General features: G+C 35.9%; 1 protein-coding gene across 1 annotated transcript in view; it reads left to right on the top strand.

Annotated features, from left to right (window-relative positions):
* The first annotated feature begins 466 nt into the window (after positions 1-466).
* The window catches only part of PTPRQ (protein tyrosine phosphatase, receptor type, Q), a 415,982-nt gene continuing 392,829 nt past the window's right edge, over positions 467-23,619 (top strand). The window contains exons 1-6 of the mRNA XM_006882544.1: positions 467-523; positions 860-971; positions 1,606-1,832; positions 8,316-8,385; positions 17,694-17,893; positions 22,787-23,036. Of these exons, the coding sequence (XP_006882606.1) occupies positions 467-523; positions 860-971; positions 1,606-1,832; positions 8,316-8,385; positions 17,694-17,893; positions 22,787-23,036 (916 nt within the window). The remainder of the gene's footprint in view (positions 524-859; positions 972-1,605; positions 1,833-8,315; positions 8,386-17,693; positions 17,894-22,786; positions 23,037-23,619) is intronic.

Here is a 23,619-nt window from a genome sequence, read left to right as displayed (position 1 = left end):
GACAGTGGCTTTGTTACTATCAAAGATCTGGGAGGTGGAGAGTATCAGGTATAGTTTTCATTTTTAGGACTTGCCAAGGCAACTGGTATTTCTATTTAGTCCTAATAGGAAAGTCCTTTTTGAAGCCCTCCCACCCTGAAAATGTACTCCTTTGATGGTTTTTAAGAACATAAAATGGAGACAGGAACATTGATGATGAATTTATGAGTGCAAGTTTCAGCATCAGTGGACTGTTGCCTTAGCAATGGCGATGCTTTTTTTTTTTTTTTTTTTTACATCTACCCTGAACCTACAGCCAGTCATCCAAGGGTTCATGAATAGTTTAACAAGAAAAGGGCAGAGCTATTGAGTAATCCAGGCTCATTAATTGTGTACTTGCCAGGAGGATCTGTCTTTAAATCATTAATGCAGGCAACATTTCTCTCTAGAGCCATCAATGTGATTCCACTGCCTGAAAAATGTAATAATGATGGATTTTATTGTCATTTTTCTTTTACTTTTTGTTGGAACTTCAGAGATGCAGGTATTTTATGTACACTCTTGAAACTAAGGCCTAAATAATAGGTTGTATACTTCTGAAATAGTTGTTTCTTATAGAAATGAGCTATATTTGATTGAAACATTTCTTTTATTGTTGATAAAATAGTGTATTTTGTAGCTTTATTGTGTTATTTGTTAAATTGTTATATGATTTAACAAGTGCATTTTTTAAAATATGTGATAGTTTGCTGTGATATTTTAAAGAGTGGAGTTACAGAATGAACTGTTACTTTATGATTCGGACTTTTATAGATTTACGATTTTAGATGTTTTAACTTTCCAAAAAGAAATTTAACACAATTATTTATTGTTGGCATAGGCTGATATTTCCAATGCTATTCTGGGTGCTAGATATGATGTCACTGTCTCTTCAGTTTCTGCTACAACATACAGTGCACCTGTTAGTAGAGCAGTAACAACAAATGTAACGAGTGAGTATATGCTTTCAATTACTTTTTAAAAGGGAGAATTTGTAGTTACTGTAAATCTATTTTATGTTATTATTGATTGGCAATACATATATTGTTTTCACAAAAAAATAAAAGCTTAGAGTAATTAAGGCCAAACAGAAAATACAGAAATTTTCATTTAGGACGTCTTTTCTTCTGGTTTTGTAATTCCTTTATTTTGAAAGAGCAAATATAATTTACTATATATCCATTGTGAAGCACAGTAAAGTTACTGTGAATGTTAACATTTAAATAACACAGGACTCTGAAAATATTAAACTCGTTGCACTTGATTAGATGGAATGTGTTTGCAATGCTGTTTCTGGCTTCCTTAGTTTTGTGCAATTCTTTTAAAAATGGTTTGGCATCAAAGTATACTTGGTATTTAGTTGCATTCCATGTTTTACATTCTTAGAAAAGAATGTTGTTGGTATTCCCCAGAGCACAGTTAATCTTTTTCTTTCTTAGAAGAGCTCTAGGGAGGAAACTCTCACATTCTGAGTATCCATTAGTCTTTGGGAACTTCAAAAGCCCACAATTGAATAAGCATTTGTATATGTTACAGTGAAAATACATTTTTTTTTATCCTTTAACAAAAAGAAGTTTGTTTTTACAGAACCAGGGCCTCCAGTCTTCCTAGCAGGGGAAAGAGTTGGATCTGCTGGGATTCTTCTTTCCTGGAATACACCACCTAACCCAAATGGAAGGATTATATCTTATATTGTTAAATATAAGGAAGTTTGTCCATGGATGCAAACAATATATACACAAGTCAGAGCGAAGCCAGACAGCCTGGAAGTTCTTCTTACCAATCTTCATCCAGGAACAACATATGAAATCAAGGTAATTATTATTAGTAAGACATTTTGTCCACTTTAAAAATAAATTAACTATCCCACCTGGCCAGGTGTTTTATCACTGCAGCAAAGAATTGGAGAATTATAATCTGAGTCAGGGCTTTACTCCCATATGGGGCTTTTAAAGTTTGATCAAAACTTCTAATCTATTCTTATCACAATTTTTGGTTGTGTTTATGTAATGAAATTTAAAATGTGTTAGTTTAATTACCTTTTGGGAAAGTAAATTAAGTTTAAACGAAAAAATGTTACTATTTGAAATGAAAAGATATTACTATTTTAATAAAATTAAAACTATCATTGTTTTTTAGCCCTCTTAGCCTTTTTGTACTTTTAGATAATACTTTAGAAGCAGTTTAAAAGCCTGGTTTCCCTAAGAAAGGTGAATAAATTTAAGGTCAATTCAACAACTGTTTCTTCTGCTTGGCATTTGTGTCTATAAAAATTGTAGTCCTTTAAGGTCTTAAATAGATACCATTTTGAAACATCTTGTGTGAATATTAAATGCATAAGCACTTAAAAAGAATTACAAAGTAATTAGGTCAAACAGTAGTATATATAATTAGAGATATCTGTGTTATTTTGTCCATCAAATTGACTGACTCATTTAGCAACCCTATGAATAACACCTCTGAGCACTGCACTGCTCTGAGCCAATCACACTGTCAACCACACTGTCTCTGACATATGACCCCATTGCCACAGTCACCAAGTCAATTAATCTCACCTACGGTCTTCCTTATTTCTCTAATAGAGATATAGGTAGCATCTCCATATTTACTAGAAAAGAATATCACATTTGGTAAAACAGAAGTCTAGTTAAAATGAGAGAAAACTCTCAATGAAATGGATTGTTAGAATAGCTTCAACAATGTACTCAACAAACCAGCACTCATGGTGTGGGGCTAGACTGTGCTTTCTGCTGTTAAACATAAAGTCATTAAGAGTCAAAATGGTTAGATAGCAACACATAATACCATATTTCTATGGACAATAAAGAATACTTATGGTATTTCTTGTGTCTACATAGTTTCGATGTAACATCAATATGTTCTCTGCACTTTTAAAAGACTTGAATATGGAGAAGGAAAACCTTAAAACATTTGTGTAAATATGTGTTCATACAAAATTGAGATGACCTTCTAGACAGTAAGGAATCTTGGTAAAGGCTTTGCTAAGGAATTTATCCTTCACTGTAAATAGGTCTACTTTCCAAAACAAAGAATATAATCTAAACTGGAAAACATGTGTCATAATAGGCATTTCCCAAAAGAAAAAAAGAAAAAAAAAAAAGAACATTTGAAACTTCAATTATACAGAGCTCAAGAGCAATGGTGTGTGGTAGCCATTTTATTGCAGAAACTTGGATTAAAGGATAAGCAACATTTTCCTACAGTTATTTTATACCAACATATGCATATTCAGTTTAACTTATATGCCAAGTTATTAATAAAATAATCAAACCCACTGCTATGGAATCTATTGTGACTCATAGCAATCCTGTAAGACAGAGTAGAGCTTCTCCTTTGGGGTTTCCAAGGCTGAGAGTCTTTACATAAGCAGACTGCCATGTCCTCCCTGGTGGACTTGAATTGCTGATGTCTTCATCAGCAACTGAGTTGCAGTGCAGTTTAAATATTATGCTAGGGGGTGGTAAATAGTAATTTCTTTTATATAAGAAGATATTGCTGCTTTGCTGAACTTTACTATTGTTAATGGGGTGGGATGATACCTCATAGTTGTTTTGATTTGCATTTCTCTAAGACTTAGGGATTTTGAACATTTCTTCATGTATTAGTTTGCTATCTGAATGTCTTTATTGGTGAAGTATCTATTCATATCCTGTGCTCATTTTGCAACTGAGTTGTTTTCTTTTTTTCTTCGAGAGGTGCAAAAGTATTCTGTAAACTTTAGATAAGAGTCCCTTATCAGATATGCCATTACAAATATTTTTCCCTGCCTGTGGTTTTCCTTTTTATCCTGTTAGAGAAATTTTTTTGATGTGATAGGGATTTGATTCTTGGAAGTTCATATTCATCTATTTTATTCTCTCCTGGTTTTAAGTTTTTCAAGAAGCTTGTAAGACTGTTCATATTGTGGATTAGGGCTTCTGGAGTTCTTCCAAGCTTTTCTTTGATGAAGCATCTAATCCTTGGCTTTACTCCTAAATCCTTGATCCACTTTGAGTTGGTTTTTTATATATAGTGTGAGGTGTGGGTCTTGCTTGAGTTTTCTTCAGATAGTTTTCCAGTTTTGTCAGAACCATTTGTTAAAAACACTTTTGTTCCCCCAGTAAACTGATTTTGAGGTTGTGGAGAGATAGGAACCCTTATTCACTGTTGGTGGGAGTGTAAAATGGTGCAACTAGTATGGAATGTAGTAGGTGGCCCATTCTCAAAAAGTTGGAAATAGAAATACCATACAATCCAGTAATTCCACTACTCAGAACATACCCTAAATAAACCAGAGCTGCTACCCAAACAGATATATACACACCCATGTTTATTGTTGCATTGTTCACAATAGCAAAGAGATGGAAGCAACCCAAGTGCCCATCAACAAATGAGTGCACAGAAAAACTCTGATAAATTCACACAATGGAATACTATACAGTAGTAAAAAACATGGCGCTCATAAAAATATTATACAACATGGATGACCCTGGAGGACATTATGCTGAGTGAAATATCTCAGTCATAAAAGGACAAATACTATATGGTGTCATTGTTATAAATCAGAACTGACTTGTAGGTTGAGGGGAAACTAAGAAAAGAGGGAATAAATTATGAATACTGAATTGAAACAGATTAAGGAAAGAAGTGTTTAATAAAAGGATATATGATTAGGCATTAAACATATGACATCAGCCAGAATAAGAGGTACGTTGCAAAGAGGGCTGTGGGGATGGAGCAAGGGAGGTAATTATGCAACAAAGAATGAATATTAAAAAAGAAAAGTAACTGCAGGGGGAGAAAAGAAGGGGATAAAATGTGCAGCAATGAATGAATGAAATAATCTAACTTTTTTGTAAACTTTCATTAAAATCACAATTAAAATAAAATTTTTGTTAAAATAAAGAAGGCATTGCTGATAGAAACTCTGTTTAGCTAATCTAATGCTGTACCATGGAGTCAGTGCTAACCCAAAGCTGACCCTCTCGCAGGTCTCAGAGGCAGTAAATACCCCAGGAAAATATTGCTCATCTTTTTCCCAAGGAGCAGCTGGTGGATTAAATTGATGTCTAAATGGAATTTGACATATTTTCTCTGTGAATTTTCTTATTTCAGGCTTTTAGGGAAGTTTCCACTCTCCTTTGCATACTTATTAATGAATTGTTGCACCCTTTACTCTGTCCAAATACACATTAATGATCATAGATTTCCAAGGGTACTTGATGTGACACATTCAACATCTTTACTTTAACCAACACTATGAGGGAGATATTGCTAATTATTTTGTTATTTCACTTAGTGCCTCAAACAATCTGTAGGTTATATACATTATTGTTTTTATTCTTAAAGGTAAATATGATAGTTAAGAAAATTGCCCGAAATTCCAAATTTGTGAATTGTTAGAGGAACAATTTAAATACAGATAACTTGACTCCAGTCATGGCACCTGCAGTAGCTTGTGGTTCTGAAATGTGACTTATCATAGTAGTAAAGTCTAAGTCTGCCTTATACTTTCCACAGTAGGGTGTCGCCAAATTTTTTTATCATAATTGAACTAGATGTCCTCAAAGTTTCTTTCAGAGCTAAAAGTCTAGATTTTATTAATACAGATTGATTGAACACAATCCTTTTACTGAACTGCTATTAGCTTGTTGTTGTTGCTATGTGCCATCGAGTCGCTTGCAACTCATAGTGACACCATGTACAACAGCTGTGAAACCTTCTCTATCCTGAGTCAACCTTAGAGTCTCTGACACACCTACCCCCAATACCCCTACCACTGAATCACTCCATCTCATCAAGAGTCTTCCTCTCTTGTGCTATCCTTCCACGCTCCCAAGCATGATGTCCCTCTCCAAGGACTGGTTTCTCTTTGAAACATGCCCATATTATGTTAAAGAAGCTTCAGAATCCTTGCCTTCAAGGAGCAGCCTTACTTAGCACCATCTAAATAAAGTAACTTCAGAACAAGGAAAATGTGAGAGTACAGAGGATGGGAACACTATGGAAAAACATTGAGGCTTATCAAACACAGGATGTCATTAGAGGCTTAGATGTGGATAAGGTGATGAACATATTTTTTGAAGTAAAATGAGCGTTAGACAGTAAATCTCTTTTTAGATAACATAATTTTGCAGTAATTCTAAGACTAACACATTGTTCCTAACTATTCTTTTCTTTTTTTAAGGGATTATTGTAAATCATATTGTGTCCCTTTTCTCCTTTTCAAAGTAGAATGTATAGAGTTTGGTCTGATTTTTGTGGGTTGATTTTTTTTTTTTTACCCTGCCAATTTGCTCAGTACTTCTACTAGTAACGGTAACTTTCTTGTTGTATCTCTGGAATTTTTATGCATAGGATCATATTACCTGAAAATAGGAATAGTTATACTTACTCCTTATATTAGGATGCTGTTTATTCCTTTTCTTGTTTATTATTCTAGTTAGGATTTCCAATATAATACTACACAAGAGTAATGGTAAAGGGTATACTTGTGCTAATTTTCAAGGAAATGTTTTCGATCTCTCCCAGTTGGGAGTAGCATTGACTATTGATTTTTAAAAATATATGCCTTTGTGGGAGCTCTGGTGGCCTAGTGGCGGGGAGCTGCAGCTGCAATCCCAGAGGTGCACGGTTCGAATCCACCAGATGCTCTGCCGGGGAAGGAGGAACAATCTCCTCCTGTACCAGTCAGATCTGATTTGACGGTACACGCACACAAAAATAATAAAATAGAAAAAAAATATATATGCCTTTGTAATGGTGAAAATGTCCTTTCTAATTATGATGCCTTGGGGAGATACTGGTGAGAGTGAAACCCTGATGATGATGGAGAGAGACAGTGGCCTAGCTGTGGATAAACTGTGCCGATGTGTAACCAGTCCAATGATATAAAGTGAGATGAAAACCACAGTTAAAGAGTTTTGCTATTCTTGCCAGATAATTGAAGGAGAAGCTGACTTATAACTGCTCTGAGGCATACCTAGCTGGAGGATTTGTTTTTGACTGCTAAACTGAAATCAGAGCCTGGACTAATTGAGGAATTATGCCTTGAAGCTGTTGGACTAAAACCTGGATTTTCATTGGGTGATATTTTTTGCCTCCTCCACTCTCCAGCTTATTTCCCTAATAAATGCCATTCTTGGTACCACAACTGCAAGTGTGTGAGTCAACAACAAAAAAAATCGATCCTCTTGCTGCTTTGGCTCTAGAGGAAAGATGAGGCTGGGCTACAGGCTTTTTATCTGCTCTGCATTTTTTCTTATTGGCTCTTTATCAGCGGTGAGGAACCGTACTAGACTCACTTCCTCTGGCCCATTCAGAGATATGCTCACAGCCCTATACCTCCATGTCCCATTTTTTGCTCACTAGGCAACAATTTTATTTTTTTATTGATGCCTCTGCTTGGTTTTGGTGTCAAGATTATGCTGTGATCAGAGAAAGGGAACGCTACATGGTTTAAAATTAAGAAAGACATGCATCAGGTTTGTATTATTTTCTCCATTCTCATTCAATCTGTATGTCAAGCAAGTTATTCAAGAAAGTGGACTCTCTGAAGAAGAATGTGACACCAAGATTGGAAGAAGTTTCATCAATAACCCTTGATATGCAAGTGAAAGCTCTTCAATGGTGAGGGTGCTCTGGTTACACAGTTTGTAGAGAGCAGTGCTACTAGAGGGAAGGCCATGCCTCTGGTGGTTCACATCTGCCAGTCTTTCTACAGGAGAAAGATGGCAATCTCATCTTGTGCAATTTACAGCTTCACATACACCCACAAGTTCAACTGAGAGTTTGTTCTGACTCGACAACAATTGACTTCTTTTTTTTTTAATGTGATAATTATCAAAGTTTACAGAAATACTGTTTTTATTCATTCATTGATATACATTTTCCTCCCTTCACATCTCCCCCTGCTCCAGTTCACTTTGTAATGCACTTCTTGTTCCAGATTGTTGTCATATCTATAATGCCTAATCATACATTCCTTTTTTCTTCTTTTTTTCCAGTGAAAGGCTTATTATCTATCCACTATTTTTCTTTTCTACCCTCCTACCCACATTGTGCTCAATGGGCCTTACAAAACAATTGTTACTACAAATACACTACAAATAGTTGATTATTACTTTCATCATGAAGACTCTGAAGAATGTATAGAATCAAACTATGCTTCAAAAATGCATTTAAAAAGAAATTCTACATTTGATACTTAAGGTATTTTATAAGAATATAGGGGAAATATCTGATAAGTTTACGAGTACAAAGCTAAATCATAATCTAAAAAAATTTTCTTGTTCTAGGTTGCTGCTGAAAATAGTGCTGGCATTGGGGTGTTTAGTGAACCATTTCTCTTTCAAACAGCGGAAAGTGGTAATTTTTAAATCATTTATTTAAAATTAATTTTCTTGTGAGTTTTTGTCAGTAAAAAGAAATAGTAATATCAATATAAATGCTAGCATTCATACACATAAAATTCTCAAGCATGGCCATTCAACTATTTTAGAAGATTTTAATTCATGAAAATACTTATTATTATTTTTTGGGTATAAAAGTAATAGATGTTGTTATAGAAAACCAGAGAAAAACAAGGGTAAGAATGGTGTTCAATGAAAATTACCACTGGTGCAATTAAAGGGGGGGGGCAAGAAGCAAGAAACTTGGCACTCTATTTTTGGTGCTCATTAATGCATATCTGTTTATTTGGAGTTATTTTAAATACAACTATATACTATATATTAACAAGGTAGGTCTGCTGGCACAGTTTGTAAGGAGTTGCTTTGCACCATGTGTAGTAGTTTATAGCCTGTCTTTTTGCTTCATATCCTAAAAGCAAATACGGATAGACCATCATGTTATCTTATAAAATATTATTATTCCCAGAGCAATTTAAAGCCTATCCATTCTCCCAGTGGCCAAGAGGAAAAACCAATATAAAAAAATTATATCTTTCTTGTTTCTTCTCACAGCCCATATTCATTATCTCAGCAAATAACTCCAGCTCTATCATAAAAATATATCTGAAATTTTACCACTTATTATCCATACTGCTAATCATCCTATAAAGACAATTATTATTTCTTCCTTACAATTGAAAAACCTCTCCTTAGTGGTTTTTCTGTTTTAAGTTCTTTGGCTATAGCTTAAACAAACGAAGAAAGAAACAAGTAAATAAAACAATAATGTTGTTAGGTGTGGTTGATTCAAGTAAAATTAATAGCAACCTAATCAACAACATACCTGAACCCTGTCCTAACCTGTGCCATCCTCACAATCTCTGTCACGCTTGAACCCCTTGCCACAGTCACTTGACATCCAGTTGTCAATCCACCTGGTTGATGGTTTTACTCTCTTTCATGATCCTTCCACCTTCCCAAGCATAATGTCCTTTTCCAATAAATAGCCTCTCCTAGAAGCATGCTCAAAGTATGTGAAACGAATCTTTGCCATCCTTGCCTCCAAAGGGCACTTTTTCCCCTCAGTTTAAAAAAAAAGCAAGCTGTTTTATGTTGAGATTTCTATTGGAGACTATGTAGAGAATCAGGTGAATTAATGCTTTATTCTACAGATGCAAATGCTAGACTTAGGAGTCTGGAGTTTAGTTAAAATTAGATATGAATGATTCATGAGATCTAACTTATTTCAGCAATTTCCAACTTATTGCCTTTTCAAAATATTAGAACTAAAACTCAAGTGGAAAAACTATTGTTTCAAAATTAAATATAAACTAATAAAGGAAAGGAAATATTGCTTAGGTTTCAAGGTTTAGGAAGAATAATGCTATTTTTGTATTATATATAAATTGTTTAATTTTGTTTTAACACCCATTATCATTTGAAGTTTTATAAAGCATGATACATACAGATTACTGTTTCAACTTGATAGTGTTTCTTTTTTATTTATTTTGTATCTATTCAATGACAAGTTCTAGAGATACTAACCCTCTTCAGCAGCAGATGATGATTGAAGGAAATGAGAAGAACTCCAAAATTGAAATGAAAATAATTCTAGAATGGGAGTTTCACTCTGTGCCCAATTAGCTGTGTGTTCTTGGGCTTGTTGCACAATCTCAACGGCCCTATCTTTCCTTTTTACTTATTCATTTTTTATGTCAAAGGAACTCAATTACGTCAGTCATTCTCAATATTAGTTTTCCACTATCACTTATCTTTTTAAAATATTTATGCTCCATAGAACTAAAATTTAAGAAACATTCCTGTAGAAGTAAGGAACTGCATTTAATGTTGTTACATTAGAAGTAAAGGTGGCCTAGTAGTAGGTAATAAATTGCATGGCCAACCCAAAGTCTACCAGTTCTCCATGAGAGAAAATGGAAAATCTCCTCTCATGTGATTTACTGCATCTGAAAACCTGCTAGAAGGTCAGCTATGAGTTGATTCTGACTCAACGGCACCTAACAGCAATAATGTGAACAAATACATTCCAATAAAAAGTATATAGGACAATAATTATTAACTCATCAATTCTCATTCTGTGTTGGTAAAAACTGTTTCTGTGTTTCCCATTCCAGAAAAAAGAAAAGTATATAGAACAATAAATAATCCTATATTGTATTGACATTATTCTGTTCGTAAAAACAAAGAGATCAATATTTTAACTTCTCATGAACATTTCTTTTACATAAATGTAAACTACATTTTAAAATTTATATTAGAAATACTTGAATATCCATTTCTAACTTTGTTGTTGTCATATGCTGTTAAGTCAGCTGTGAGTCATGGTGACCCTATAAACAGTTATGGATCCCTAAAAATGTGAGAGAATAATTTCATAAGTCTTTTCATAGTCTTTGTAGTCAAATTGTGTGTTTAGTATGTGCCTAAAAGTGGCAATGACATTGCAGACAGATTATTTTCATATTTTGGTATAAAATATTTATGTAGGTCAAGATAGATACAGTAATTCTATTTAAAATAAAAGAGGAAATGGAAATCAGGTGCATATGACAGTCCAATGACAGCTAGAGAAATAGGAAAAGGCCTGTCTGCTACAAAAAGGGCAAGAAAGAATGTACAAAAATAATGATGTTAACATACTTTGAGACAAAACCAAAGAAAAGTTGTTTAATGTAGTTAGCTAATTTAATCTAACATATTGTTGTTCTTGTTGTTATGTGCCGTCGAGTCATTTGCGACTCATAGCGACAAAATGAACAACAGCCCTAAACCCTTCTCTATCCTGTGCCAACCTCATTGCCTCTGACACACTCATCCCAATTACCCCAGTCACTGAATCAATCCACCTCTTCCCCTCCTGTTCTGTCCCTCTACCCTACCCTGCATGATGTCCCTCTCCAAGGACATGTATCTCCTTACAACATGTCCAAAGTATGTCAGAAGAAGCCCCAGAATCCTTGCCTCCAAGGAGTAGCCTGGTTTAACCCTCTCTAGGCTGGATCTGTTTGTTTTCTTGGCAGTCCATGGAACATTCAATACTCTTCTCCAGCACCACAGCTCAAAGGTGTCAATTCTCCCTCTATCCTCCCTAGTCATTGCCGAACTCTCTGATGCATAACAAGTGAATGCAAAAACCATGGCCTGTATCAGACGTACCTTAGTCTCCAGAGAGACACCGTTGCTCTTGAGTACTTTAGAGAGGTCCTTAACAGCATACTTTCCCATCGCAATAGGTTTTTTTTTATTTCCTGGCTGCTGGTGCCAAGAGTTTTATTATAGCATGCATTAGAATTTAATGAAGTCTTAGTTACTTTTTTAAATTACAAATTTTCCCCCACTTGAGTTGTTCTATATGACTATTTTTATAGCTTGTTGGAAAATTGGTCAACTTTTCTGAAATTTGTCCTTGAAAATTTAATATACTTGGTATACTTATAAATATTGGCAGAAACAAGGAGGGACAGTCTCCTTCTGTACCAGTCAGATCCGATTTGACGGTACACACACACACAAAATAATAAAAATAAAATTTGTGGTGAGCTCTCGTGGCCTAGTGGCAAGAAGCTGCACTGCAATCACAGAGGTGAGCAGTTCAAATCCACCATATATTGGCAGAAACAAATAAGAAATTTTAAAGGATTATTTTTTTTAAGACATAAGGTTTAATGTTTACAATCTTACATCATGATTTGTGTTGTTGTTGTTGTTATGTGCTGTCGAGTTGCCTGTGACTCATAGCGACCCTATGTACAACAGCCCTAAACTCTGCTCTGTCCTGTGCCAGTCGCACTGTATCCGACACTCCCATCCCAATTATCCCAGTCACTGAATCAATCCACCTCATAGAGGGTCTTCCTCTCCTGTGCTGTCCCTCCACCCTCCCAAGCATGATGTCCCTCTCCAAGGACCGGTCTCTCCTCACAACATGTCCAAAGTATGTTAGACAGAGCCTCAGAATCCTTGCCTCCAAGGAGCCACCCGGTTTAACCCATTCCAGGACAAATCTATTTGTTTTCCTAGCAGTCCATGGTATTCTCAATACTCTTCTCCAGCACCACAGCTCAAAGGCTTCAATTCTCCTCCTATCCTCCCTGGTCATTGCCCAACTCTCTGATGCATAACAAGTGATTGCGAAGATCATGGCCTGTATCAGACACACCTTAGTCTCCAGAGAGACACCACTGCTCTTCAGCACTTTGGAGAGGTCCCTAACAGCAGACTTTCCCATGGCAATGCGCCTTTTAATTTTCTGGCTGTTGGTGCCAAGACTGTTGACTATGGAGCCAAGCAAACTAAAGGTGTGTACAATCTCAATCTCTTCACCATCCATCCTGATGCTGCCAATTGGTCCAGTGGTGAGAAACTTTGTCTTCTTGACATTGAGCCTCAATCCATATTGTAGGCTGCAGTCCTTGACGCTCTGCAGCAGGCGCTTTAGGTCCTCTTAAATTTCAGCAAGCAGGGTTGTGTCATCTGCATAACGCAGATTGTTGATAAATCGTCCACCAATCTTGACGCCACATTTCTCCTCATAGAGCCTAGCCTCCCGGATAATCTGTTCTGCATATAGGTTGAAAAGGTATGGAGATAGGATGCCTCCCTGGCCTATGCCCTTCCCAATTTTGAACCAGGCAGTGTTCCCTTGCTCTGTTCTGATGACTGCCTCTTGGTCCAAGTATAGGTTTCTCATTAGCACAATCAAGTGTTCTGGGATTCCCATTCTTCTCAGAGTCAGCCACAGTTTGTTATGATCTACACAGTCAAATGCCTTTGCATAGTCAATGAAACACAGATAGACATTCCTCTGGTATTCCCTGTTTTCAGCCAAGATCCATCTAACATCAGCTACAATATTTAGTACCACGACCCCTTCTAAACCCAGCCTGGACTTCTGGTAGCTCTCTGTTGATGTGCTGTTCCAGTCGTTTTTGGATAATCTTCAGTAAAATCTTGCTTGCATGTGAAATCAGTGAGATTGTTCTGTAGTTTCCAGACAAAAATTTATCTTTCATGCTTTTATATTTTTGTTCATATATTTTATGCCACTGTATTTATATTTATTCATAAAACTTGCTGTTAGACATTTGTTATTCACAAATTATCATGTTGTCATTGTTGTTGTTATGTGCCATCCGATCACCTGCCACTAATAGTGACCCTCTGTATAATAGCCCTAAACTGAGCTCCATCCTGTACCAATCTTATTGTCTCTGACACACCTATTCCCATTACCCCAGTCACTGAATCAATCCATCTCATCGAAGGTCTTCCTCTCCTGTGCTCTCCCTCCTCCCTCCCAAATATAACATCCCTCTCCGAGGACTGGTCTGTCCTTGCATTATGCCCAAAGTATGTCAGATGGAGCTTCAGAATCCTTGCCTTCAGTGAGCTGCCTGGTCTCTTGTTTTCATATTGTCATTAAATTTCTCAAATCTTAATTTCACTGATAAATTTTAATGTGGAAAAATTATTCCATCCATTATTGATACTCATTTCCAATAATTTATTTTGCATTAAAATCTATTTTATAATTTCCTACCATCTATTTCATATCATTTATATATACCCCTCTTTATTAGGATTTAACTTAATTCTATAATTACTCTAGATTTCACTTACAAGTAATATTTTGGTTATCTTTTTGTGAATTTTTTATATAAATTTTCCCTTAAATTTATCCTTTCTCATCTTAAAACTACGTAGGAATATTTACTCTTACTTATTTTACATTAGCTGTATTTCTATCTTATTTTATTTTAATGATTTATCATCCTTGACCTGTATTCAAAAGGATTTTTTAATTTATTCTACTTTATCAACTTTATATAACTTATTTTGACATGAACTAATACCTTTTTCTTTTAATCTGTTTTCATGTTCATCTCATTTTATCCTAATAAGCAGACAGTTGATCTTTAGCATATTTGCTAATTAATAGCAAAGTATCATACAATTCAGAAGAAAGTTGATTTTGAGGATGAATAAAAGTAAAAGCATAATAATGCCAATCTATTAGGTCAGTGCTCACTGTATTTTAGGGAAAAGATATTTACATATCTTTCAGAAATGTGCCTTTTGATACAAATTATTATATAATTACATATATTGTGTACTTTCTGTTTTCTAAGATTTAATCAGTGTTTTTCTGAACTACTTCAGGTAGTAAGTAACTTACTATTATTCATAGTAATTGAATATTTTACATTTTGAGTTTTCAATAATTCATGTATTTTTGCATGTTTTATCAATTCATTTACTTCAACAATCACTTGAAGTACCTCAGATTTGCCTTTTTAATATAACTCTATGACCTCAGTTTCTAGTTGTTCTTTTTAGTGAAAGTCTGTTAAATATACAGTTGATTTTTTTAACAACTCAGGAACTTAGGGGCACCAACTTCCATTGAAGTTGAAAGTGCACATTCAACTTAGAGTTAACCCTTAAATAACACATGCCATCCTGAAATTATTAGCATTGTGTGGTATTTAAGACAGCTATGTGCAATGTCATAGAATTCTGTACAATCAATGATTTATTTATTGCAAATATCTTTTGTAAGAAGCACAAACTGTATATGGACTTCACCTAATGGTCTATGCACGAATCATATGGATTACAGCTGTGGGTGAGGGTGGGGTGTGTGTGTGTGTGTGTGTGTGTGTGTGTGTGTGTGTGTGTGATATCATTGGAGAAGCTCAAGATCAGCTGTTGAAACTAGGCCAGGTACTGATTGTGGAACAGACTACCCATATCCAAGTTTAAAGTGAAGATAAAGAAAATCAAATAAAGTCCACAAGAACCAAAGTTTGAACATAAGTTCCAACTGAATTTAAAAACTGTCTCAGCAATAGGTTTGAGGTTGAATACTAATGAGCTAAGATTAGATTAGCTGTGGGAGGATATAAAAATATCATCCTTGAAAAATGCAGAAGGTCATTACAAAAAGAGGGGAGGAAGAAAAGACCAAGATGGATGTCAGAAGAGGCTGTGAATATTGCACCAGAGCACCAAAAGCCAACACAGAGAGAAATCAAGAAGTTAAAGAGCTGAAAAGAAGACTTCAAAGGGCAGCTCAGGAAAGCAAAGCAAATTATTACAATAAAATGTGCAATGAAATGGAGTAAAAACTCAAAAGAAAAAAACTCAATCCACATTTCTTAAACTGAAGCTTGAAGAACAAATTCAAGCCTCAAGGATGCTGTGGGCAGAATGTTGAATGATCCGGGAAGCATTAAAAGAAGATGGAATGAGTACCCAGAGACGCTTAACCAAAAAGAATTGGTTGACATGTAACAATTTCATTAAACAGCATATTATGCTCAAGAGGCAATAGTGATGAGAAAGGACATTCAAGCTACTCTGAGAGGCAGAAAACAAGGTGCCAGGAACTGTTGGGATATAAATTGACATATTTCAACAAATGAATGCAGTCCTAGACATGCTTACTAGGTTATTCCAGGAAATCTGGAGAACAAGCACGTGACTAACTGACTGGAAATGATCCATAAAAAAAAAAAGTGATCCAACAGAGTGTGGAAATTATTGAGTATCGCTAATATCACACACAGGCAAGATCCTGCTGAAGATTATCCAAAAACCATTGGAACAGCACATTGACAAAGAACTGCCAGATATTCAAGCAGGGAGGCCGTGGCACTAGGGATATTATAGCCAATGTCAGATGTATCTTAGCTGAAAGCAGGGAATACCAGAGGAATGTCTATCTGTGTTTCATTGACTATGCAAAGACATTTGACGGTGTGGATCACAACAAATTGTGGTAACCTTGAGAAGAATGAGGCTCCCAGAACACTAAATTGTGCTTATGCAAAAACTATTTTGAACCAGGAAGCAGTCATCAGAACAGAGTAAGGAATCACTGGCTGGTCAAAATCAGAAAAGGTGTATGTCAGTAATGCATCCTATCTCCATGCCTTTTCATTCCATATGCAGAACAGATCACTGGGAGGCTAGACTTTATGAGAAGGAATGTAGCATCAGGATTGGAGGTAGACTCATCAACAACCTATGTATGTTATGCAGTTGATACAACCTTGCTTACTGAAACATAGGAGAACCTGAAGTATTTGCTGCAGAGGATCAAGGAATGCAGCCTTCAATATGGGTTGAAACTTAACATCAAGAAGACAAAGATTCTGACCACTGGGCCAACTGGCAGCATACTGACAGACAGAGATGAGATTGGGATTTTTAATAGCTTCAGCTTACTTGGCTCCACAATCAACTCTCTTGGTGCCAGGAGCCAGGTAATCAAAAGACAAATTGCATGGGAAAAGTATGCTGTCAGGGACCTCTCAAGAGTCCTGAGGAGCAATAATATCAGTCCAGAGACTAAGGTGTGCCTGATCTACACCATGGTCTTTGTAATTATTTGTTATGCTTCAGAAAGCTGGACAATGAATAAAAAGTGACAGAAGAAAATACAATGCCTTTGAGTTGTGGTGCTAGAGAATTGAACACAGCATGGACTGCCAAGATAAAAAACTGATCTACCCTGGAGAGGGTGAAACCAGGGTGCTCCTTGGAGGCAAAGACTTTGAAGCTTCGACTCACATACTTTGGATGTGTGGCAAGGAGGAACCAGTCATACTTGGAAAGATGGAGGGACAACACAGGAGAGGAAGATCCTGGAGGAGATGAGTTGACACAGTAATTTCTCCAGTAATTGTTGAGGTAAATGAGCTGTTTCAGAGAAGGTGAGATTGGCTTAGGATAAACTATTGTACATAGGGTCACTATGAGTTGCAAGTGGCTTTGTGGAACATAACAGCAACAACAACTTGTGCAACACTTGAGCTCACCACAATAACAACAGGGAGAAAAAGATCTGTGTGTAAGTTGCTTATATGGTTTAAACTCATGCTACATAAAGGTCAACTGGTTTAAAAACAAACAAACAAAAACAAAACAAATAAACCCTTCTGGGTAGATTTTATCCACCATGTGTAATTGCTGTAATTGGGTTCTGACTCATAACTGACCCCTCATTGGGTTTCTGAGTGTAACTACACTGTAGGAGATTATTCTTCTTCCTCTTGAGCTGCTTATGTAACAGGACCACTAGAGAAATGCTGCCTTTAAGTTAGTACAACTCTTTATAATAAAGACTATGCAGCCAGATCTCCCGATCCAATGTATAGTCTTTAATTTTGAATAACAGAAAGTTAAAATCCTTAACTTATATGAATAAATGACATTTCTAGTCTAATAACAATATTTTCCCTGAATCTCTAACTCCTACAGCTCCAGGAAAAGTTGTGAATCTCACTGTTGAGGCCTTCAACTATTCAGCAGTAAACCTGATTTGGTATTTACCTAGACAACCAAATGGCAAAATTACCAGCTTCAAGATCAGTGTTAAACATGCCAGAAGTGGAATAGTAGTGAAAGATGTCTCCATCAGGGTAGAGGATATTTTGTCTGGGAAATTGCCAGAATGCAATGTAAGTATCTTGGAATATTCTCCATATCTTGAGATATTTTAGGTATATTTATATCTTGATGTTTTCATTATCTAGGTACATTTTTTTAGCAAACTGATTAACAACTACTAAGTTACTTTTAGCATTAATTCTGTCACAGTGTCATAATGGTGGTTTGAATGTTGCTATGGTGTTAAAAGTTATGCCACTAGTATTTCAAATATCAACTAAGTCACCCATGGTGGTATATTGATTTCGGTGGAGCTTTCACAGCAAGTTAAATTAGAAGAAAAGACTTGGTTATCTATTTATAAATGATTAACCAATGATGACCAGTTCCAAAATATTGTGTGTGACTTTGATTCATTTTGATCACTGTATCAGTTGGGACACATCACTGGAGAAGAAGCTCATGTTTGGTAAAAATAGAGGACAAGCAAAATTTCAGCATGATAGATTGACACAATGGCCTCAGATACATCAATGACTGATGATTGTACAGAACTAAGAAATATTTTGTTCAATTATTGATTGGTCATCAAGAATTAAAGCTGATTAACACTAGCCAACAACAAGGATTAGGTAATATTTTCATGTTATATTCAATAAGAGATAATAATTCCATAAGAGAGGGATTTAGGAATTAAAAAATGAGAGATTAGCTCTACATTGAAAACTTGTAGCATATAACTTCCACATGACAGGGATAAAGAACCCATTTAAGGAAATAGTCCAGAGTAGGTTTCCAGAAATACAAAGATTTTGCTGTGCACATCCTTGAACTGTCCATATATAGTAATTGAGAAATCATTAAAGATTTATTATAAAGTTCTTAAAAGTCATTTTGTGATGGGTTTCTAGTTTTTATTCTAATGGCTGGCTGAAGAAAAAATGGAGCACTGCATGGTTTGAAATCAGGGAAGGTGTGCATCCTTTCTCCATACTGATTAAATCTCTGTACCTATTCAACATGGTGAACAAATCATTCAGGAAGCTGAATATATGTCAAAGAATGTAGATGACACAGCCTTGCTCACAAAAAGTTAAAAAGACTTAGAACACATAGCACAGAAGATCAAAGACTACGACCTTCAATATGGGTTATACTTCAACATCAGGGAAGCACCGATAAGCAACATCATGATAGGCAAAACATTTGAAGTTGTCGGTGATTTCAGTTTACTTGGAACCACAATCAATTAATACCCAGACTAGCAACAGTCAAGAAATTAAGACTTGTTGCCTTGGGGATCTCTGTCAAGGACCTCTCAATATTGTAAAGTACAAGGATGTCAGATGGAGAAAGAGCTATACATAATTGCTTTTGTTTTAAATGCTTTAATTTATACAAGTCTCAAAATCCCATTTTCCAAGTTAAAATATATTTTAATTAGACAAATACACATTACTTGTACTATTTATCTTTTTAGTATTATTGTTGCTGCTAAGTACCACAGAGGCAGAACCAACTCATATCTGAACCTCCAGCACGTTTTCAGAGGTGGTTTATCGCTTGGGAGGAGATTGTCCATATCCTTCTTCCACAAAACAGCTGGCAGATTCAAACCATGTGTGTTCGGGATTGCAGTACAGGTTCTTACCACTAAACCAGCTGGTGGTGCAGTCTGTAAGGCATTGTACTGCTAACCTGAAGACCTCTTGGTGGTTTGAATCTACCAGTGGCTTTATGGGAGAAAGATCATTCCCATGTGATTTACAGTCTCTGAAAACTCACTAGGGAATCAGCTGTGGGTCAGTTCCAACTTAATGGCAATGAGACAGTAAATAAGGAAAAAAAGATAATTACAAAAAGGAAAGAAATTGGAATTGCACAGAAGTTAACATACAGAAGTAATACATGTCTTGAATAAGGTGCAATAGAGTGCTTCTTAGAAGCAAAGATAATGAAGCTGCTTCTTACATACTTGGAGCACGTTGCTAAGAGAGGATACTGGAAAGGGATACCATGTTTGGGAAAGTGGAAGGATGGCAAAAAGAGAAAGGCCCTCAGCCAGGTGGGTTGACACAGTGACTGAAGCAATGGGCTTTAAGATGTCAGAGAGGGTGAGGATGATACAGGATAGGATAGTGATCAGAGCTGTTGTTCATAAGGGCACTATGAGAAATACTTGACAGCACTTAACAACAACAACTCTTTTTACATGACTAGTTTCTAGTTCTTACTTTGGCAATTTTTATTCTTAAAGCAAAACCAGCAAAACTCATTTCCCTGAGGTTGATTCTGATCCATAGTGACTATATAGGACAGAGTAGAAATTCCTCTTTACTTTTCAAGCCTGAAATATTTAGGGAAGCAGACTGTCCTATCTATAGAGTGAGTAGTAAATTTAAACTGATAACATCTCAGGTAGCAGCCAACTATTTTAACCATTGAACCCTCAGGCTTCCTTATCTTTGTTCTTTTTTAAACTTTTCTTAAAAAGTTGTTTTACATATTTCTACATTTATGTTGTTGTTACATGCCATTGAGTCACTTACAACTCATAGCAACCCAATGGACAAGAGCCCTAAACCCTGCTCTGTCCTGTGCCAACCGTATTGTCTCTGACACTGACTCCCATTATCCCAGTCACTGAATCAGTCCATCTCATCGAGGGTCTTCCTCTTCTGTGCTGTCCTTCCACCCTCCCAAGCATGATGTCCTTCTCCAAGGACCTGACCCTTCTTGCAACATGCCCAAATTATGTCAGATGAAGCTTCATAACCCTTGCCTCTAAAGAGTAACCCAGTTTTACCCTCTCCAGGACAAACCTGTTTATCCTCCTAGAAGTCCATGGTATGTTCTTCTCCAACACCACAGCTCAAAGGCATCAATTCTCTTTCTATCATCCCTAGTCATTGTCCAACTCTCTGATTCATAGCACGCAACTGCGAAGACTATAGCCTGCATCAGGCACACCTTAGTCTCCAACCTGGCATTGTTGTTCTTCAGTACTCTGGAGAGGTCCCTGAAAGCTGACTTTCCTAATGCAATTCATCTTTTTATCTCCTGGTACATTCAATGATTTATACAGTGAAAATACCTTTTATAAGAAACACAAACACATGTTTCTCACTTCATGGTATGTATAGGAATCAAATTGTTTACATCTGTGAAAAGAATCACTGGAGAAGTTCAATATCAGCTGTGAAAACCAGGTCAGGTGCTGATTGTGGAACAGATCACCAACTACTCATATGCAAGTTTAAGCTGAAGTTGAAGAAAATGAAATCAAATTTACAGGAACCAAAATTTGACCTTGAGTCTCTCCTACTTGAATTTCAAAACCATCTCAGGAACAGGTTTGAAGCCTTGAGCACCAATGAGCGAAGACCAAATGAGCTGTAAAAGAGAATCAAGAACATCATCCATGAACAATGCAGAAGGTCATTAGAAAGACAAAAGAGGAAGAAAAGACCAAGACGGATGTCAGATGAGACTCTGAATATTGCATTAGAGGGCCAAGAAGCCAAAGCTAAAGGAAGAAATCGAGAAATTAAAGAGCTGAACAGAAAATTTCAAAGGGCAGCTCGGGAAGACAAAGCAAGATATTATACTGAAATGTGCAAAGAGCTGGAGTCAGAAAATCAAAAGGACCAACTCGCTCAGCATTTCTTAAGCTAAAGGAATTGAAAAATAAATTCAAGCCACAAGTGACAATATTTAAGGTTGCTTTGGGTAGAATATTAAATGATCCAAGAAGCATTAAGAGAAGATGGGAGGACTATACAGAGTCACTGTACCAGAAGGAATTGGCAAACACAGAAGAATTTCATGAAACAATGCATAAGCAATAGGCTGTGGTGATGAAGAAAGAAGTCCAAGCTGCTCTGAAAGAAATGGCAAAAAAAGAAGTATCTAGGAGTTGATGGCATACCAACTGACATATTTCAGCAAACAGATGCTGCCCTGGATGTGCTAAGTTGTGCCAAGAAATCTGGAGGACAACCACCTGGCCTACTGACTGGAAGAGATCTATATTTGTTCCCATTCCAAAGAAAGATGATCTGACAGAGTGTAGAAATTATTGAACAATATTATTAATATCAAATGCAAGCAAGATTCTGCTGAAAATTATCCAAAAACAACTGGAACAACACATCAACAGAGAATTGCCTGATGTGCAAGCTAGGTATATAAGAGGCTGTTGTATTAGGGATATTATAGCTAATGTTAGATGGATCTTGACTGAAAGCAGAGAGTAGAATGTCTATCCATGTTTCATTGACTTTGCAAAGGCTTTTGACTGTGTGGATCACAAAAAACTGTGGCTGACTCTGAGAAGAATGGGAATCCCAGATTTTTAATTTTGGTTTTTTACATTATTCTGATTTATTTAAAAAAGTTTGAGTACATTGTTTTTCACAAAAGATTGTTCCCATTTCCTTCTCCCCACCCACCCATCAAATCATGCAACTCTTTATTCTTGTTGTTGTTAGGTGCTTTTGAGTTAAGTATGACTCAGAGTGAACCTATGAACAACTGATCTGAACAATATCTAATTCTGTGCCATCCTCACATTCTCTGACACATGCCCATTGCTTTAGTCACAGTGTCTACCCACCTATTTAGGGTCGTCTTCTATTTCACTGCCCATCTACCTTCCCAAACATTCTGTCCTTCTCCAAGCAGTAATCTCCCCTAGGTCTTTATAAAGAAAATTTATATATAAAGAATGCAATAAAGTATTCTCTTCCAAATTGTAGACATAAGTGGATATAAATAAAATATGACAGAATGAGCCATAATTTAAATAGATACATCAATCTGTTATAATCTTAATTCACAAATGCACACACAAGTATACGTATACAATAATATTACTAATGTAAAGGAAAAATGTATTAAACTTCTCTTGTTTGCTCAGTGATATTACATTCTTTTTTTTTCCATTGATTTTTTTCATCCATTAGGAAAATAGTGAGTCTTTTTTGTGGAGTACGACTAGTCCATCTCCAACCATTGGCAGAATTACGCCTCCGACACGTACTACATATTCATCAAGCTTGTTGGCACGGAGTAAGATTAGCTCTGTTTGGAAAGAGCCTATTAGTTTTGTAGTGACACAATTGAGACCTTACACAACATACCTTTTTGAAGTTTCGGCTGTTACAACTGAAGCAGGTTACATTGATAGTACAATTGTCAGAACACCAGAATCAGGTATGGTTCCATTTTTTGTTAAAATAAAGTCAAATACTCTTCAGTCTCTCTCATAGAGATTTTTTAGTTAACATTTCTGCCCTTTCAAGAGTTCTTCTTGTTTTTCTATAACAGATAAAAGGAAATCCAAATGGGGCATATAAAATTTCTGTACTCATTTATTTTTAGTATTAAAATAAGCACCCACAAGGAAAATGGAATATTTGAAAGGATTCTTTATCTAATTATCATAATTCTAATATCAGCTTTTCGCAGTCTGTGATCTCAGTAATTACTTCCATAATCATGCCTGTCCTTCTACACATTTCATAATCTTGCCCTTCTATCCCTGATATTGCTGTTTACCAAATACACAGCTAAAACTGCAGCAGCTGAATTGTCTTGTCATTAACTCTTCCTATCAGTTAAAAACCATAAGCTATATGGCTTCTTATATTCTCTTTAAAATTCTGTTTCCTTATTTGCTGAAATTGTGATAGTAATAGTTTCCTCATTGTGGAGATGATGTTAGGATTATACGAACATCACTAGATTTTATTACTCTCATTATATCTGTACTCTAAAAGTATATATTTCTAGGTTT

The sequence above is a fragment of the Elephantulus edwardii genome, unplaced genomic scaffold (assembly GCF_000299155.1).
Source record: "Elephantulus edwardii isolate Elephantulus edwardi_28Jun2011 unplaced genomic scaffold, EleEdw1.0 scaffold00021, whole genome shotgun sequence".
Classification (NCBI taxonomy): domain Eukaryota; kingdom Metazoa; phylum Chordata; class Mammalia; order Macroscelidea; family Macroscelididae; genus Elephantulus; species Elephantulus edwardii.
Note: the sequence above shows the minus strand (reverse complement) of the source record. Positions and strands in the feature narration are given on the sequence as shown.